At 35.5% G+C, this 21,110-nt stretch overlaps 1 protein-coding gene across 9 annotated transcripts in view; it reads left to right on the forward strand.

Annotated features, from left to right (window-relative positions):
• The window catches only part of STXBP5L (syntaxin binding protein 5L), a 377,555-nt gene that overhangs the window by 159,119 nt on the left and 197,326 nt on the right, over positions 1 to 21,110 (forward strand). For all 9 annotated transcript variants that reach the window (XM_045502185.1, XM_045502187.1, XM_045502190.1 and 6 more), the window contains exons 8-9: positions 15,169 to 15,252; positions 19,888 to 20,011. In XM_045502185.1, the coding sequence (XP_045358141.1) occupies positions 15,169 to 15,252; positions 19,888 to 20,011 (208 nt within the window). The remainder of the gene's footprint in view (positions 1 to 15,168; positions 15,253 to 19,887; positions 20,012 to 21,110) is intronic.

Consider the following 21,110-nt stretch of genomic DNA (forward strand, 5'->3'; position numbering starts at 1 on the left):
GAGATGTAGGAGGAATAAAGAACAAATATGGATAAATCTAGGGAATACTTTATTAAAATAATAATGACTTCTGGGAGTGTAATAAATTGAAAAATAATACACATATAAGTTAAAAATAGGTAAAAGTTGGGATGAAGTCTCTGAATTAAAGTTCTAAGGTCCTTCTAGCTCCTAGGAAGTAACACAAGTACTAATTTACATTATAGTTTGATAAGTCATGGAAACATTTTATATTCATGTGGGTAACACTAAAAGAATAAACATATGTATAATGGATAAGTTAATAGAGAACTGAGATAACAAAATTATTAACTCAAAAGAAAGCAAAAAATGAGGGGCACCTGAGTGACTCAGCTGGTTGAGTGTCCGACTTCGGCTCAAGTCATGATCTTGTGGTTTGTGGGTTCGAGCCCCGTGTCAGGCTCTGTGCTGACAGATCGGAGCCCGGAGCCTGCTTCAGGTTCTGTGTCTCCCTGTCTCTCTGCCCTCCCCTGCTGTCTGTTTCTGTCTCTCTCTCAAATAAACATTAAAAAACATATTTAAAAAAAAAAGGAAAAGGTAATATTAAACAGATGGGGCAAATATAAAACAAGTAGATTAGTTCTAAAGTATGACAGCAATTATATTAAATGTAAACAGACTAAAGGAAAGAAATTTTTAAACTGTGTTAAAACAATGATATATTGTACAAGGACACATTTTATTTTTTAATTTTTTTTAATGTCTATTTTTGAGAGAGAGCGAGTGAGCATGAGCAGGGGAGGGGCAGAGAGACAGGGAGACACAGAATCTGAAGCAGGCTCCAGGTTCTGAGCTGTCAGCACAGAGCTCGATGTAGGGTTCAAACTTAACGGACTGCAAGATCATGAGCTGAGCCAAAGTCGGACACTTAACCCACTGAGCCACCCAGGTGCCCTTACAAGGACACATTTTAAACTTAAGGTTATAGAAAAGTTGAACATAAAAAGAGAGGGCAGATATAGCATGTAAAACCTAAGCAAAAACAAACAAAACTGATATAGCTATGCTAATATCATACAAATTAGATGTCTTAGTTCAGCTGCTATAGCAAAAATACTATAGTCTGGACAGCTTAAACAAGTTTTATTTTTCATATTTCTGAGGCTGGAAAGTGCAAGATTAAGGCACCAGCAGATTTGGTGTTTAGCGAAGGACCATTTTCAAGATGGCCATCTTCTCACTGTGTCCTCATATAGTAAAAAGGGAAAGAAAGATTTGTAGAGTCTCTTTCACAAGGACACTGCTCCTTTTCTTTAGGTTTCACTCCCCACTGTTTTTAGAGAGCATGAGTTGGGGAGGGGCAGAGAGAGAGGAGAGAGAGAATCTTAAGTAGGTTCCATGCCTGGTGTGGAACCCAGCACAGGGCTTGATCTCACTACCCTGGGATTGTGACTTCAGCTGAAATCAACAGTCGGATGTTTATCAGACTGAGCCACCCATACACCCCTAAGGTTCCACTTGTAAGACCTAATCACTTCCCAAAGCCTCTCCTTTCTAATACCATCACAAACATAAGAAGCAAAAGTAAGCAGGGGCACCTAGGTTGCTCAGTTCGGCGGTTAAGTGTCTGACTTTGGCTCAGGTCATGATCTCGCAGCTCATGGGTTTGAGCCCCTTGTTGGGCTCTGTGCTGACTGCTTAGAGCCTGGAGCCTGCTTAAGATTTTGTGTCTCCTTCTCTCTCTGCCCCTTTCCTGCTTGCAGTTTTTCTCTCTCTCTCTCTCAAAAATAAATAACATTAAAAAAATTTTTTTAAAAGAAGCGAAAGTAAGCAAATAAAGAAGTAATTAGTGAGGATAAAAATATTTGAACGTGATTAACTTAATTGACTTATATAGTACATTACACCCAACACCTGCATACCATGCATTATTTTCAAGTATACATGAAGTATTTACCAAAATTGTACATTTGCTGACCATAAATCATGTTTCAATAAATTTCTGGGGATTATAATAATACTCAATATATTCTCTCACCCTGGAGAACTTAGCAAGATTATCAATAAAACATAAATAGGAAATCTCCTAAATATGTACTTAGTAAATAAACACCACACTTCTGAATAACATGTTAAAGGAGAAATCACTATTGAAGTTAGAATATATTTTAAGTTAAATTACAACTATGATATATCAAAACTTATGGAATGAAGCTAAAGCTGTGTTTTAGAGGGATATGTATAGCTTTTGTTGCATTTATTAAAAAGTGAAGAAAAGCTGTAAATCAATGATCTTAGAATAAAAATTGGAAAATAGTGAATTAAACTCAGAGAAAGTAGAAGATAATAAAGATGTGAAGGTTAATTTTATGTGTTAACATGAGCTGAACTGTGGGATGCCCAGATATTTGGTCAAATATTATTCTGGTGTTTCTGTGAAGGTACTCTGAATGAGATTAATGTTCAAATAAGTAGACTGAGTAGAGTAGATTGCTCTCCGTAGTGTGAGCAGGCTTCATCAAATGAGTTGCCTGAATAGAACAAAAAGGTTGACTTTCCTCCAAGATAGGCTGACTACTTTCAAACTGGGACATCAGCTTTTTCCTGCCTCTGGACTTGAACTGAAACATCAGCTCTTCCTGGATCTGGGGCCTGATGGCCTTCAGATTGGGATTACACCATTGATTCTTCTAGTTCTCATGCCATTAGACTCAGACTAGAACTACATTATTGGCTCTCTGGGTTTCTAGTTTGCCAATTAACCTTACCAGTTAACCCTTCTAGACCTGTCAGTCTTCATAATCACATTAGCCAATTCCTTATAATAAATCTTTCTTTATAGATACATCATACTTGTTCTATTTTTCTAGAGAATTCTAATATAAAATATGAGAGAAAAAATTAAAATAAACATAAAAAGAGAATGTAGTACGTTAGCAAAAATGAAAATTCTGTGAAAACACTAATAAAACTGATGCATTTCTGTCAAGTCTGATCAAGAATCAAAGAGAACGCACAAAGGAACCCAACCTATTTGCATTCATCCCAGGAATACAAGATTGTTTTAACTTTTCAAAATAAATGGAATTTTCATATTAACAGGAATATGGAGAAAAAACATATGACAATAAAAAGGTAACTATTCGATAAAATGCACCTTCCCTTTGTGGTAAATAAAAATCTCTTGTTACACTAGAAGAAAGGAACTCTATTATTCTGAACTTTATTTACCCAAAAATATGAAAATATCCTCCTTAATGGTGAATTAATGTTTTTCTTCTGCATTCAGAAATAAGACAAAGATCCTATCATACAACCTCTTCCATTTAATATTGTGCAGCTATTGATAATATTAGTTGTTAAAAAAAGATGAGAAAGAATTGGAGGTCTCATATGTAGCTTGTAGAAATAAAAATTGGTACAACCACTTTGGAAAACTACTTGGCATTATCTATTAAAGTTAAACATATTCTTACCCCATGAATCAGTATATACCTGACAGAAATGCATATGCATATTCACAAAAGACATATACAAGCTTATTTATAGCAACATTACTATATTACCTGTCAGATGAATAAATTGTGGTATTGTCATACCCAAACGATGGAATACTATTACATTAATAAAAGTTAGTGAATTACTGCTATAAATATCATGTTCAAAAGTAGGAGCAGGACAGAAAAGGATATTTAATATATAATTCCACTCATAAAATTCAAAAACAGGTACTGATAACCTACAGTGTTAGAAGTCGGTAGTTACTTTTAATTTTTTTAAAAAGTGTATTCGTTTTATTTTGAAAGAGAGCATGAGCAGGGGAGGGACAAGGGAGAGGGAGAGTGAGAATCCCAAGCAGGCTCTGCACTGTCAGTGCAGAGTTCTGTGCAGAGCTCAAACTCATGAACTCTGAGATCATGACCTGAGCTGTAATCAAGAGCCTTAACCCTTAACCGACTGAGCCACCCAGGTGCCCCAGAAGTCAGTAGTTACTTTTAGAGGATAAAGAGGAACCGGCAATGTTGACTCATTGAGGATATGAAATAGGCTTCTGAGTGTCTTGTATTGTTTTTATTCTATTTCTTGTTTTTCAATTATATTTTTTGACCCAGGTAGTAGTTTCATAGGTATATTCACTTCATAGTCATTTAAAGACACATCCATAATTTATGTGCTTTTCTCTGTCCCTTAGTAAAAATATTTATTAAACACGTATTCCTGATAAAAGAAATTTATTTAAGAAATGAATCAATTCATACTCTCTTAGCTATATATATTAAATATATAGAGAATCCAGGATCTAAGTAGGGAAATATTAGGGACATTGCCACTAAAGGCAAGAAGAAAACAAGGATGCTCACCTTCTCCACTGTTTTTAATACTATAGGATGTTTTAGTAATGCAGTTAAGACAAGTGAAAATAATTAGAGTCATAAAATTGGAAAGAAAGAAGTGCAAGTCTCTGTTTTTGATTATGTGATAGTATATCCAAAATGCTTAATAAAATGAACACTAAAAAGAGTATAAATAATAAAAAAATTTATAAGGTATTATACTAAAACCTAACCATAGAAACAATGCACTTTCAAAAAAAGATAATGAAGAGAAGATCCAACTTAAAATAGCAACCAAAAACTTCAAAGTGATTAGCTATAAAATTAATAATAAAATTTATATATGGAAAATATCAAACTTCCTGAAAGGTATAAAATATATTTGAATAAATGAAAGATATCCTTTACTCTTGGATAAGGTGACTTACTACTTTTTCCCATTTCTTGAAGTTTACTCTTTTTATTTCTTGACTTTATAAAGTGAAATGCTTATATCAGTAAAAAATTCAAAAATTTTCCTCTTTTAATATGTATTTCTAAAACAATAATTTTTGTTCTTGATGAGGCTAAATCTGTATCTCACAAGTTTTAATATAAGGCATTTTTGTTCAGTTCTGTTTCATACTTTTCACTATAATTTCTTCTTTGACCATAATTATTTAGAAGTGTATTTTTTAGTTTCAAAAATAGTTTTGTTAATAACTTCTAATTTTATTTCATAGTTTTTAGGAAACATAGTATCTGTCATTTTGATTTTGTGGTGTTTAATAAGTTAATAGATACTTATCAGATACCTATTTTCTTCTTTTTTTTTTTTTTTTAAGATTTTAGATTTTATTTTCACTATTTATTAAAATCCTGTTTTCATCTAAGGTAGAAATGAAAAGAAAGAAAACATTGTTAGAAAACAATTATAGAAAAAAGACTTCTTATTCTGAGAGAGAATTTTCCAGGTTATAATTTTCAAGCAAGGTTAACTTTATTCTGCTACCGTCCTGTTTTCTTTTCTTTTCTTTTTTTTTTTTTTAATATATGAAATTTATTGTCAAATTGGTTTCCATACAACACCCAGTGCTCATCCCAAAAGGTGCCCTCCTCAATACCCACCACTCACCCTCCCCTCCCTCCCACCCCCCATCAACCCCCAGTTTGTTCTCAGTTTTTTAACAGTCTCCCACTCTAACCTCTTTTTTTTTTTTTCTTTTTTTCCTCCCCCTCCCCCATGGGTTCCTGTCAAGTTTCTCAGGATCCACATAAGAGTGAAACCATATGGTATCTGTCTTTCTCTGTATGGCTTATTTCACTTAGCATCACACTCTCCAGTTCTGTCCACGTTGCTACAAAAGGCCATATTTCATTTTTTCTCATTGCCACGTAGTATTCCATTGTGTATATAAACCACAATTTCTTTATCCATTCATCAGTTGATGGACATTTAGGCTCTTTCCATAATTTGGCTATTGTTGAGAGTGCTGCTATAAACATTGGGGTACAAGTGCCCCTATGCAATAGTACTCTTGTATCCCTTGGGTAAATTCCTAGCAGTGCTATTGCTGGGTCATAGGGTAGGTCTATTTTTAATTTTCTGAGGAACCTCCACACTGCTTTCCAGAGCGGCTGCACCAATTTGCATTCCCACCAACAGTGCAAGAGGGTTCCCGTTTCTCCACATCCTCTCCAGCATCTATAGTCTCCTGATTTGTTCATTTTGGCCACTCTGACTGGCGTGAGGTGATACCTGAGTGTGGTTTTGATTTGTATTTCCCTGATAAGGAGCGACGCTGAACATCTTTTCATGTGCCTGTTGGCCATCCGGATGTCTTCTTTAGAGAAGTGTCTATTCATGTTTTCTGCCCATTTCTTCACTGGGTTATTTGTTTTTCGGGTGTGGAGTTTGGTGAGCTCTTTATAGATTTTGGATACTAGCCCTTTGTCCGATATGTCATTTGCAAATATCTTTTCCCATTCCGTTGGTTGCCTTTTAGTTTTGTTGGTTGTTTCCTTTGCTGTGCAGAAGCTTTTTATCTTCATAAGGTCCCAGTAATTCACTTTTGCTTTTAATTCCCTTGCCTTTGGTGATGTGTCGAGTAAGAGATTGCTGCAGCTTAGGTCAGAGAGGTCTTTTCCTGCTTTCTCCTCTAAGGTTTTGATGGTTTCCTGTCTCACATTCAGGTCCTTAATCCATTTTGAGTTTATTTTTGTGAATGGTGTCAGAAAGTGGTCTAGTTTCAACCTTCTGCATGTTGCTGTCCAGTTCTCCCAGCACCATTTGTTAAAGAGGCTGTCTTTTTTCCACTGGATGTTCTTTCCTGCTTTGTCAAAGATGAGTTGGCCATACATTTGTGGGTCTAGTTCTGGGGTTTCTATTCCATTCCATTGGTCTATGTGTCTGTTTTTGTGCCAATACCATGCTGTCTTGATGATGACAGCTTTGTAGTAGAGGCTAAAGTCTGGGATTGTGATGCCTCCTGCTTTGGTCTTCTTCTTCAAAATTCCTTTGCCTATTCGGGGCCTTTTGTGGTTCCATATGAATTTTAGGATTGCTTGTTCTAGTTTCGAGAAGAATGCTGGTGCAATTTTGATTGGGATTGCATTGAATGTGTAGATAGCTTTGGGTAGTATTGACATTTTGACAATATTTATTTTTCCAATCCATGAGCAGGGAATGTCTTTCCATTTCTTTAAATCTTCTTCAATTTCCTTCGTAAGCTTTCTATAGTTTTCAGCATACAGATCCTTTACATCTTTGGTTAGATTTATTCCTAGGTATTTTATGCTTCTTGGTGCAATTGTGAATGGGATCAGTTTCTTTATTTGTCTTTCTGTTGCTTCATTGTTAGTGTATAAGAATGCAACTGATTTCTGTACCTTGATTTTGTATCCTGCAACTTTGCTGAATTCATGTATCAATTCTAGCAGACTTTTGGTGGAGTCTATCGGATTTTCCATGTATAATATCATGTCATCTGCAAAGAGCGAAAGCTTGACTTCATCTTTGCCAATTTTGATGCCTTTGATTTCCTTTTGTTGTCTGATTGCTGATGCTAGCACTTCCAGCACTATGTTAAACAATAGCGGTGAGAGTGGGCATCCCTGTCGTGTTCCTGATCTCAGGGAAAAAGCTCTCAGTTTTTCCCCGTTGAGGATGATGTTAGCTGTGGGCTTTTCATAAATGGCTTTTATGATCTTTAAGTATGTTCCTTCTATCCCGACTTTCTCAAGGGTTTTTATTAAGAAAGGGTGCTGGATTTTGTTGAAGGCCTTTTCTGCATCGATTGACAGGATCATATGGTTCTTCTCTTTTTTTTTGTTAATGTGATGTATCACGTTGTTTGATTTGCGAATGTTGAAGCAGCCCTGCATCCCAGGAATGAATCCCACTTGATCATGGTGAATAATTCTTTTTATATGCCATTGAATTCGATTTGCTAGTATCTTATTGAGAATTTTTGCATCCATATTCATCAGGGATATTGGCCGGTAGTTCTCTTTTTTTACTGGGTCTCTGTCTGGTTTAGGAATCAAAGTAATACTGGCTTCATACAATGAGTCTGGAAGTTTTCCTTCCCTTTCTATTTCTTGGAATAGCTTGAGAAGGATAGGTATTATCTCTGCTTTAAACGTCTGGTAGAACTCCCCTGGGAAGCCATCTCGTCCTGGACTCTTATTTGTTGGGAGATTTTTGATAACCGATTCAATTTCTTCGCTGGTTATGGGTCTGTTCAAGCTTTCTATTTCCTCCTGATTGAGTTTTGGAAGAGTGTGAGTGTTCAGGAATTTGTCCATTTCTTCTGGGTTGTTCAATTTGTTGGCATATAATCTTTCATAGTATTCCCTGATAATTGTTTGTATCTCTGAGGGATTGGTTGTAATAATTCCATTTTCATTCATGATTTTATCTATTTGGGTCATCTCCCTTTTCCTTTTGAGAAGCCTGGCTAGAGGTTTGTCAATCTTGTTTATTTTTTCAAAAAACCAACTCTTGGTTTCGTTGATCTGCTCTACAGTTTTTTTAGATTCTATATTGTTTATTTCTGCTCTGATCTTTATTATTTCTCTTCTTCTGCTGGGTTTAGGCTGCCTTTGCTGTTCTGCTTCTATTTCCTTTAGGTGTGCTGTTAGATTTTGTATTTGGGATTTTTCTTGTTTCTTGAGATAGGCCTGGATTGCAATGTATTTTCCTCTCAGGACTGCCTTCCCTGCGTCCCAAAGCGTTTGGATTGTTGTATTTTCATTTTCGTTTGTTTCCATATATTTTTTAATTTCTTCTCTAATTGCCTGGTTGACCCACTCATTCGTTAGTAGGGTGGTCTTTAACCTCCATGCTTTTGGAGGTTTTCCAGACTTTTTTCTGTGATTGATTTCAAGCTTCATAGCATTGTGGTCTGAAAGTATGCATGGTATAATTTCAATTCTGGTAAACTTATGAAGGGCTGTTTTGTGACCCAGTATATGATTTATCTTGGAGAATGTTCCATGTGCACTCGAGAAGAAAGTATATTCTGTTGCTTTGGGATGCAGAGTTCTAAATATATCTGTCAAGTCCATCTGATCCAATGTCTCATTCAGGGCCCTTGTTTCTTTATTGACCGTGTGTCTAGATGATCTATCCATTTCTGTAAGTGGGGTGTTAAAGTCCCCTGCAATTACCACATTCTTATCAATAAGGTTGCTTATGTTTATGAGTAGTTGTTTTATATATTTGGGGGCTCCGGTATTCGGCGCATAGACATTTATAATTGTTAGCTCTTCCTGATGGATAGACCCTGTAACTATTATATAATGTCCTTCTTCATCTCTTGTTACAGCCTTTAATTTAAAGTCTAGTTTGTCTGATATAAGTATGGCTACTCCAGCTTTCTTTTGGCTTCCAGTAGCATGATAAATAGTTCTCCATCCCCTCACTCTCAATCTAAAGGTGTCCTCAGGTCTAAAATGAGTCTCTTGTAGACAGCAAATAGATGGGTCTTGTTTTTTTATCCATTCTGATACCCTATGTCTTTTGGTTGGCGCATTTAATCCATTTACATTCAGTGTTATTATAGAAAGATACGAGTTTAGAGTCATTGTGATGTCTGTATGTTTTATGCTTGTAGTGTTGTCTCTGGTACTTTGTCTCACAGGATCCCCCTTAGGATCTCTTGCAGGGCTGGTTTAGTGGTGACAAATTCCTTCAGTTTTTGTTTGTTTGGGAAGACCTTTATCGCTCCTTCTATTCTAAATGACAGACTTGCTGGATAAAGGATTCTCGGCTGCGTATTTTTTCTGTCTAGCACACTGAAAATCTCGTGCCAATTCTTTCTGGCCTGCCAAGTTTCAAAAGAGAGATCAGTCACGAGTCTTATAGGTCTCCCTTTATATGTGAGGGCACGTTTACCTCTTGCTGCTTTCAGAATTTTCTCTTTATCCTTGTATTTTGCCAGTTTCACTATGATATGTCGTGCAGATCGATTCAAGTTACGTCTGAAGGGAGTTCTCTGTGCCTCTTGGATTTCAATGCCTTTTTCCTTCCCCAGTTCAGGGAAGTTCTCAGCTATTATTTCTTCAAGTACCCCTTCAGCACCTTTCCCTCTCTCTTCCTCCTCTGGGATACCAATTATGCGTATATTATTTCTTTTTAGCGTATCACTTAGTTCTCTAATTTTCCCCTCATACTCCTGGATTTTTTTTATCTCTCTTTTTCTCAGCTTCCTCTTTTTCCATAACTTTATCTTCTAGTTCACCTATTCTCTCCTCTGCCTCTTCAATCAGAGCCGTGGTGGTTTCCATTTTGTTTTGCATTTCATTTAAAGCGTTTTTCAGCTCCTCATGACTGTTCCTTAGTCCCTTGATCTCTGTAGCAAGAGATTCTCTGCTGTCCTCTATACTGTTTTCAAGCCCGGCGATTAATTTTATGACTATTATTCTAAATTCACTTTCTGTTACATTATTTAAATCCTTTTTGATCAGCTCATTAGCTGTTATTTCCTGGAGATTCTTCTGAGGGGAATTCTTCCGCTTGGTCATTTTGGATAGTCCCTGGCGTGGTGAGGACCTGCAGGGCACTTCCTCTGTGCTGTGGTGTATAACTGGAGTTGGTGGGCGGGGCCGCAGTCCCACCTGATGTCTGCCCCCGGCCCACCGCTGGGGCCACAGTCAAACTGGTGTGTGCCTTCTCTTCCCCTCTCCTAGGGGCGGGATTCACTGTGGGGTGGCGTGGCCCGTCTGGGCTACTTGCACACTGCCAGGCTTGTGATGCTGGGGATCTGGCGTATTAGCTGGGGTGGGTAGGCAAGGTGCACAGGGGCAGGAGGGGCAGGCTTAGCTCGCTTCTCCTTAGGTGATCCACTTCAGGAGGGGCCCTGTGGCAGCGGGAGGGAGTCAGATCCGCTGCGGGAGGTTTGGCTCCTCCGCAGAAGCACAGAGTTGGGTGTTTGCGCGGAGCGAGCAAGTTCCCTGGCAGGAACTGGTTCCCTTTGGGATTTTGGCTGGGGGATGGGCGGGGGAGATGGCGCTGGCGAGCGCCTTTGTTCCCCACCAAACTGAGCTCTGTCTTCCGGGGGCTCAGCAGCTCTCCCTCCCTTTGTCCTCCAGCCTTCCTGCTTCCTGAGCAGAGCTGTTAACTTATGACCTCCCAGACGCTAAGTCGCGCTTGCTGTTGGAACACAGTCCGTCAGGCCCCTCTGCTTTTGCAAGCCAGACTCCGGGGCTCTGCTTGGCCGGCGAGCCGCCCCTCTGCCCCGGCTCCCTCCCGCCAGTCCGTGGAGCATGCACTGCCTTGCCGCCCTACCTACCCTCTTCCGAGGGCCTCTCGTCTGCGCTTGGCTCCGGCGACTCCGTTCTGCTAATCCTCTGGCGGTTTTCTGGGTTATTTAGGCAGGTGTAGGTGGAATCTAAGTGATCAGCAGGACGCGCGGTGAGCCCAGCGTCCTCCTACGCCGCCATCTTCCCTCCCAGATACCTATTTTCTTCAGATACTGTTCCAAGTCTTGATGATATAGTCAGAAAGTCACCTCCTTTGCCTTTACAGTACTTAAATTCTATTTTGAGGGATAAATGTTTAATAATATATAGTAATATATATAATTAGATAAAATATATATATATAATATATTTTTGTGACTTGGGTGATATTCATGTTTTGCTGTGGTCAGACATATTACGGATTGATCTTGTCTTGATTCATCATGGTCACAGAATGTCCTTGTCAGATGTCTCTGGGTATCAGGAGCTTTTCTCTTTCTCAATTCTCTAAGTGATTCTAATATTTTTTTACACTTATTGTATCATAATGTATAGTTATATCAATAAAGTATGACATTTTGAGGCTAGGTAGTTTATATTTTGTGATTTAATGAGGCTATTGCTGGTAATGTTTTATAAACAAAAAACTATCAGATGTTTCTATGAAAAAATATAGCATTAGATTATTATTTCATTACATCTTAGGGTTCAAATTTTGAAAGGTTATATTATTCATTCTCTTGCTAAGTGAGATTTTCTGAACTTTTTAGAGTTACAAACCTCCTTTCCATAGATTCCATAGGAATTGGTTTAATGATACATCATTTTCTATAGTATGCAAAAAGAGCTGATTTGAAGTTAAAAGGCATCTTAGTATAGTATTTATGATGTTTTATAAATTTTAACAAATATTTTTAAAGTTTACACTTACTTTTGACTTTTTTAATTTAGCAAGTCATTATGTCATTTACTTTATTTCAATTTAGTATGTAAAGCTCAAATTTTTGCAAATCAATTTTAAAATTTACTGTATGTAATTTAATGTTGAAACCTTTTTTATTTTAGTCATTCTGACAGGTGTAAGGTGGTATCTCATTGTCGTTTTGATTTGTGTTTCCCTGATGATTAGTGTTGTTGAGTATCTTATCATGTCTCTGTTGGCCATCTGTATGTCTTTTCTGAAAAAATGTGTAGTTAGGTCCCCTGCCCACTTTTAGTCAGATTATTTTTTGATGTTGAGTTATATAAGTTCTTTATACATTTTGTATATTAACCCCTTATTGAGATATCACGTACAAGTAACTTCACCAATTCAGTAGGTTGCCTTTGAAAATTAAAAATACAAATGGAGTGCCTGGGTGACTCAATCAGTTGAGTTCAACTCTTGATTTTGGCTCAGGTAATGATCCCAGTATTGTTGGATTGAGCCCCACGACAGGCTCTGCGTGTGGAGCATGCTTAAGATTCTCTCCCTCTCCCTTTGCCCCTCTCCCTAGCTCATCCTCTCTCTCTCTCTCTCTCTCTCTCTCTCTCTCTCTCTCTCAAAAAAAAAGCATATGATCCAATAATTCCACCACTGGGTGTTTACTCAAAGAAACCAATTATATTAACTCAGAAAGATATGTGCACCCGTGTTTATTGCAGCATTATTGACAATAGCCAAGATATGGAAGCAACCTAAGTATTCATCAATAGACAAATGAACAAGAAAGTTGTGGTATATATACACAATGGAATATTTGTAATCATAAAAAAGATGTGATTGTTACATTTGTGATAACATGGATAGACCTAGAAAGTATTATGCTAAGTGAAAGAAGTCAGATTGAGAAAGACAAATACCATATGATTTTACTCATATGTGGAATCTAACAAAACAAATGAATAAACAAACAAAAAACAGAATCGGACCTATAAGAACAAATCGATGATTGCCAGAGAGGAGAGGGGTGAGGGATGGGCCAAATAGGTGAAGGAGAGTGGGAGATACAGGCTTCCAGTTATGGAATGAATATGTCACAGAAATAAAAGGCACAGCATAGGGAATATAGTCAATGATACTGTAATAGAGTTGTATGGTGACAGATGGTGGTTACACTTGTGATGAGCATAGTATAACATATAAAGAAGTTGAATTATTATGTTGTACACCTGAAATTAATGTAACATTCTGGATCAACTGTACTCAAATATTTTTAATTAAAAAATAAAGCTAAAAATAAAACCTTTAAACATGTTATAGCTTCAAATATACATTTATTTCATAATACGATATTTGAAAAATTTACATTTCCAGTTAAAACTAGCTCATTTATTTTTGTCATTTTTTTGTGTCCTATTATAAAATGTTGAGGTAAGTGATTAGGTCTCAGGATGCTATCTAGGAGTAGCTTATAACCACCACTCTATTTTCTGTTTTTACCTCTGATGTTTTAGAATTATTGAAACATTTTTATGTATTGTGTAAGAATGTTTATCAGAGAAATACTACTGTGTTTTAGTAAAATCATCTTAAGGCAGATTTGTGGAAAATATTATCATTATTTGAGCACTGGCCCATTTTTATCCTTCCTGTTTTTTTAAACTAATGACAGAGTATATATAACAATATAACTACAAATAATAACTCCGAATTATATGATAATAAAAATCAGCATGGCTAGCAGTAATTAGCCAAATGAGTTGAATATGATCATCTATTAATCATTATCTGTTCTCAAATACTTCTGTTTTAAAGTGAAAACATGGGGGCGCCTGGGTGGCTCAGTCGGTTGAGCGTCTGACTTCGGCCCAGGTCATGATCTCACTTCCGTGAGTTCAAGCCCCGCGTCGGGCTCTGTGCTGACAGCTCGGAGCCTGGAGCCTGTTTCAGATTCTGTGTCTCCCTCTCTCTCTGACCCTCCCGCATTCATGCTCTGTCTCTCTCTGTCTCAAAAATAAATAAATGTTAAAAAAAAAAAATTAAAGTGAAAACATGTATTTTGTTGTCTTCTTTATTGATTTATAAATATCAACCATTTTTAATGATGTAAACCTCTAGAATACGTTTGTGAACTTTTTAGGGTTCATAAATCACCAGTTTAAAATACATAACTCACCCACTCTCTGTATGGCTTATTTCACTTAGCATAACACCCTCCAGTTCCATCCACCTTGCTACAAAAGGCCATATTTCATTCTTTCTCATTGCCACGTAGTACTCCATTGTGTATATAAACCACAATTTCTTTATCCATTCATCAGTTGATGGACATTTAGACTCTTTCCATAATGAGAGCCAAAGCATAAGAGACTCTTAAAAACTAAGAACAGGGGCGCCTGGGTGGCGCAGTCGGTTAAGCGTCCGACTTCAGCCAGGTCACGATCTCGCGGTCCGTGAATTCGAGCCCCGCATCAGGCTCTGGGCTGATGGCTCAGAGCCTGGAGCCTGTTTCCGATTCTGTGTCTCCCTCTCTCTCTGCCCCTCCCCCGTTCATGCTCTGTCTCTCTCTGTCCCCAAAATAAATAAACGTTGAAAAAAAAATAAAAAAAAAAACAAAAACAAAAAAAAACTAAGAACAAACTGAGGGTTGATGGGGGTGGGAGGGCGGGGAGGGTGGGTGATGGGTATTGAGGAGGGCACCTTTTGGGATGAGCACTTGGTGTTGTATGGAAACCAATTTGACAATAAATTTCATATATTGAAAAAATAAAATAAAATAAAATACATAACTCCGAGAGAAAATTGGATTTGATGTAAAGAAATTAGAAACCAATTTGTGGCCATATTTTTGCAGTACATAGAACTGAATGGCATGTACATTAGTCATTAAACTTATCCCATTTCACCTTTTATTTCATCTTCATTTTCTATCCCATTTTTCTTTGTTCCAATTTTGTCATTTATTTTTCTGTTCTTATATATTTATGTTTCCTCAATTTCTCTTTGGAACGAGGCAGATTTCATTGGTAAATATTTTATATTGAACTAGAGTTTATTTGCCATTTTTTTAAATAGGAAATATATATTCAGGCTCTAGAAAAACTGATATTCTAAATAAAGTTGTGTTTTGTGTTATGATTTTGCTTTATTGTATTAACATTAAGCTTTATTTGGATCAAGTAAAATTAATGTTGGAATTACAAAAATTATTGTTCTAATGTTTTCCAGTTGCTGATAGGTTATGAAAATGGTACTGTAGTATTCTGGGACTTGAAATCTAAAAGAGCAGAACTGAGAGTTTATTATGATGAGGTAAGTGATTTCTACTGAAATATTTGAAAAGGATATTATAACTTTGTGCCTGTTTTCTACTCTAAGCTTTGTACATTACCAATTTTTATCATTGGGAAACTGCCTGGTTCTGACCCAGTGCGTCATATTGACCGTTGGCATTTGCACAAGTTTTAACTCTGGACTGTTCTCCTGAATGAGAATTCTCCATTGACTGTTTTTGGGTCCCTTTTGGCATCTTATATACATTGATGCCTAATATCTATCCTTTTCCTTCTTTAGGTTTTCCATGGTTATGTCTTGCCTCACTCAGTACCCTTAAGATCTTTAAAGACACTATTCACAACTTCCTTAGAAAATTCTTTTTCTGTGGCAGAAAATTTAAGAGGTCAGTTTCAAAGGCCTTATCATACAATGCTTGCCTTCTCAGAATAAAGATTGATTTTGTAAATAGTAATACTTAAGAGTCAGTACGATCTTGAAGGAAGTTTTATTGTACATAGTTGAGACCATTAGGTTTTCATTTAGAAAAAGCAATGAACTGCTGTTTATCAGAGAATAGACTCTGTATTAATACTCTAGTTGTTTAAAGATTGATTCTATACCATTAATGATTTCCCCTTTCAGAAGAACCTAATATGAAGATAGGTTGGGGAAAAAAGTGAAAAAGGGTAATTACCTCTTATAGTTGTGGATATAAATGTAAGCTCTCAATTCAATTTTAAAAATAGTAAAGTAGGGAGAGTTAGGAAAATACAGGTCAAATAATCATTATCTGGTATCACCCGCACTTATATGGGAAGAATGCAGAAGAATTTAAGGCAACACTGAGATAAATAGAAAAATTTTAAAAAACCACATTTCTTCATGTTCTACCTCCCATCCTTTCATAACAGTTGAATTTTTAAATTCGATGCTTAAAGATAGAAGCTTTTGGCTATTTCATAACCACACACACACCCAATTTGTTTCTTAGTGGTTCTCGCAAACTAAGATTTTATGGTATGTACAAGATAATTCTCATAGTGACAGAGTTCAGAAGTACTTAGTTGGGTAATTTGGTCGAGTTCTAACCTTAAAAAGTGAGCAAAAACAACTTTTAGTGAAATTTTCAAATAAACATTAATAATGTTTAAGTCAGTAGAGTATTACACTACACCTACTTTATACCTAAAAATCATTTTAAATATTGACTTATGTATATATGTATGTATATACATATAATCTATTTACTGTGATGCATAATTATATATCCTATCATTTTAATGGAGATAGTTATATATATCATTTTACTGCCAAACTTTTAAGACTTTCCTCAGCACTTTACCTCTTGTATTTAGAATTTACTTGTAATACTACTATGAAATGGTTTCTAATAAGTCACCAATGACCTCTTCATTATTTAAATAGTGACCCCTTCATAGTCTTTTAAGTTTCTCATTAAACCTGTGGCTTTACATCAGCCCCTCCTTCTTAAAATTGTCTTCCCTTGTCTGTGTCTTTCTACCTCCTTTTTTGCCCCTCCTTTCTCCATCACTTCTTTCCTTAGTTTTCCTTTAAATTATAGACACTCTTCAGGATTCTATATCTTTACCCTCTTGATTTCTCCTCCAGTTTACATTTGTATTCATGTCCTTTTCCCATCATTTCAAATATTAATTTTATGTTAATAAATTTAAAATCAATGTATCTCTAACCCTTACCTTTCTCCTGAGCTCTTGATCCATATATCTAACAATCTATCACATAAGTCCAGGTAAATATCTCATTGACACTGAGTTTACATTTAAAGACCTAAACCTTGTTCTGTGTTCTCTTTTTCAGTTTTTAAATTTTGATTATTTATTCCAGTTTGTAACCCTTAGAGTCATATTTGATCTTTCTTCTTTACATATCCTATGCTATCAGTTTTGTAGTCTCTTGATTCTGTTATATTGTCTATCATTCATTTCCTCTCTTTTTTTCATTCCCACATTCAATGTTCTAATCTAGGTTGTTATCTCTTGCCTGGAAGACTATGATAGCCTTTTAACTAATTGCATTTCCTCTGATATCTTACCTTTTCAGTATCTTTCACTAACAAGATTATCATTTTAAGACACAGATCATGTAATTCTCTACCTCAGAAACTTTGAATGGCTCTCAATTATCAACAATACAAAATCTTTATTCCTTGACAGGAGATTTAAGATCCCAATGTTATCTTTTCCCTTTAGTTTAATGCCATGAATCTTTATAAGCACTCCTCACACTTCAGGCATATTACTATCTGCTAAACATACCATTTATTTTTTCATCTCCAAGCCTTTGCTCCAGCTAATTCCTTGTCATGAACTCCCTTCTTTCCTCTTTTGCATATCAAAATCCTATTAACTTTTTAGCCACTGTAAAGCTATTTGGACTACCTAACTAGCCCCTTGATGAATAGCCATTGATGAATTGAAAGGTTTGTTTTATAAATCCAACATAGTTTTCAGAAATAACTATATGAATTTACTCCCACATTAGCTGTGACATTTTTGTTTCATTACGTCAATATTTCTAAATAATCTCTCACAGTGAAAACCCTCAGAGTTTGACATGACAATAACCTTTTAATTCCTTGAGTAGCCACTGATTTTCCTTTTTCATATTGATATCTGCTTTTTGGGTTTCCTTTTTCTTTTTTGTTGTAGAGAGAAACTCAATCACAGCCATCGAGTTGACCAAACTAGCTAGTGTTTTATCTTCTGTATTTTATTTTCTATCTTTTTAAAAATTCTTCTTGTATTAGTTATATTATATTTGTGTGTGCTTTTGTTTTTGCTTTGTTTCATTTTTGGTTTTTCTTCAGAACCTTAAGGTCCTTTTTTAAGAAAGGAGTAGGGTATAATCAAATTAATAGAAATTGGGTACTTACCCATTAAATGTATTCAAATGCCAGTTCTTCAGTGATGCACTATTTGACCTTCTCTAATAACAAACTGGTTTTAGATGCCTATTCTTACCTATAAGTGTACAATAAGTATATATCTTTCATGGCACTTAGACTTATTTTGCTTTTATGTTGTAGCTATTATTTTTGTACTTGTCTTCCCCAGAAGGTAGGAAGAAATTCAGTAAGATAGGAAGGGTTAGGGCTGGAGATGATCTCTCTGCCTCCATCATTCATAACAAAGCAGTCTGAGAGAACTTTACATTGAGTTCATCAAGTTAACACGTAAAAGTTAAAACATTCCCCTTGATCTACCCAAAATAGTGAGAATGAGCAAAGGAAAAGATGAAGAGTATTTTCCTCTAACTGCCTCTACTGAACCCTGGCAAAAAAAAAAAAAAAAAAAAAAGTCTTTAGTAATGAAGACCAGAATGAGAGAGAAAATAAGTCCAGGGTTCCATGTTGTCTTTTCATTTAATTAAATCTTACTTATCTTGAGGTACAGCTCATATCCTATGTCCTTTTATGATGTATTTAATGATTACTCTAGCCATCAGTTATCTCTAACTCTAATAATACTTACTGTTTGGAAAACAAACAATAAATTAGTTTTAAATACACATATCTTAGTATATGGTGTTTGTGTGTGTGTGTGTGTGTGTGTGTGTGTGTGTGTGTATGTATCTTAGTTTTATATGCAAATATATATGCATATTTATGTTAAAAGTTCCAAACAATAACTATTATTAATATTCATTTATTTCAGTCTTCCCTATTTTGCAGTTTTGAAAGTTCCTTTAAGGAAAGGGTAATGCTGTACCTATCTGTTCAGCTTTTATGCATTATCCAAAGTCCATATAAACTTTATGATTTAGAAAGAATACCAAGCTGTGGAAATATATGATAACGTTATTATTCATACAACAGATATTGAGTATCTATTTTATGCAAGGCACTGTGCTACCACTGGGAATAAAACAATATGTGAAACTGGAATAATTACTTGTTAATTTTATGTATTTCACATCTTCAGAGTGAAATTAGAAGTATAAAAAAAGATTTAAATCCTTCTTCCTTAAACCCTAAATTGCCAAGCCAATTAAATAATTCATGTTAGAAGCAATATGGTAAAATGATTGAGAATGTGGGTTTTGTGGTTGGATAGACCTTGGCTTTGAATTGTGTGACCTGAACAAGTATATCAATCTCTGTAAGCCTATTTCACCATGTGCAAATTGGAAAAAATAATACCTTTTTAATAAAATTAATAGAGTTAATATAAATAAAGTGTTTTCCAAGGGGTCTAGCACATAGTAAGCCCTCAGATGGTAGCTCTTATGTAAATTATTTTTTAAATTGGCTACTTTAGGTGAAAGTAGGCCTCTACCTTTCCAGAAATCATCTTCAGATAACCTTGCTTTTATTTCTATGTAAATAATTTTCCAAATAATCATATAGGATACAGGGAGGACATAGAATTTACAACAAAAAGTTCTAGGCTATAATGATATTATGAAATGTACCTAACTTTTATCTCAGGAGATTATTTTTTGTAGTCTTCTATAAGCTTATAGAGGACTAGAGCTAAAGGTAGTATGATCTGGGTCAGAAAAATTATGTATGTTTATTAAGTATTGTTGGTATAATAATTTTATCTCAGAATATATTTCCTTTGGAATATAGAATGCTATAACATATCAACTTTCCCTCTCCCCACTTGTTTTTAATTGCTGTTTCATTAGGCTATTCATTCAATTGATTGGCATCATGAGGGCAAACAATTCATGTGCAGCCATTCAGATGGTAGCTTGACTTTATGGAACCTGAAAAGCCCAAGTCGTCCTTTCCAGACTACAATTCCACATGGTAAGGTGTATGCTTTCCAAAGAAATAAACTCTGGAGATATAGTGCCTAGACTTGAAGTGGAACAGGTGGTATCAGTGTGTTTGAAAGAAAGTAATAGGATGTAACTTCTGATTTTAAATACCTCTTTATACCTCCTTCAGATCCCCACATTATACTCCAAACTTTCTGTACTTCCCCTCCCCTGTGTCTATCCACTTTCCTACTTTGTGATACTTATATAGAGACCTTTCCAACCAAAACTGAATGATGGATGGTTGATGTATCTGAAGCACAGGAGATAATGTAGAAAATCTGTCCAGTTTTAAGGGTTACAGAGATAGTGAGAATGACATCATATAGATCTGACTTTCAGACCTAATTCCTAAACTGGTTTATAGTTTGTCATTTTCTAGATTCTCTCACTTATTTCCATTTCTACCATTTGATTCCATTAAATTATGAGAGCTATGGTTTTCATTGTAGATTATATTTCTTATTATCTTCCTTATCAAAAGGATGTATTTAAGGTTTATATTGTACCTGTCTCACTGGGCAGAATAAAAAGTGCAAATGTACGAGTATCTTTTATTCAGATGACCATTTTATTTCTGAGAATATTGGTAGTGATCTGAGTTCCATGTTTACCTTATATCATTGGTTGTAAGAATAGAGAGGTCAAAACCTAGCAGTTAATCAAACACAGTCTATTTTATATTTTCTGAGCATTTATTATAGTGTCAGATTTAGAAAATTTAGTATTATTTCTTTATAATGAATGACCCATAAACCACAAGATCCACTTATTCCATCTTGTCTTGGTCTGTCCTTTTTGTACCACATTTGCATGTTCCATTTACAAATTATTAAATTATTACAACATTTAACCTAGCAGCTTTACTTAGAGATTACTTTGCATTTACTCACTTACTTTCAGATGCTTCATTTACAGATTGCCAGTATAGAAACCTTGGATAGTTATTTGCTATACCTCCCACTCAGATTTAAATATTTATTTCTATGATGAGTTTACTTTTTCTCCTCCCCCTAAAATCCTTATGCCTTTTTTTTTGTATGTGTGTAATATGATATATTCATAAATTTTGTGTTTACTTCTATTCT

This window comes from Leopardus geoffroyi, chromosome C2, assembly GCF_018350155.1.
Source record: "Leopardus geoffroyi isolate Oge1 chromosome C2, O.geoffroyi_Oge1_pat1.0, whole genome shotgun sequence".
Taxonomy (NCBI): domain Eukaryota; kingdom Metazoa; phylum Chordata; class Mammalia; order Carnivora; family Felidae; genus Leopardus; species Leopardus geoffroyi.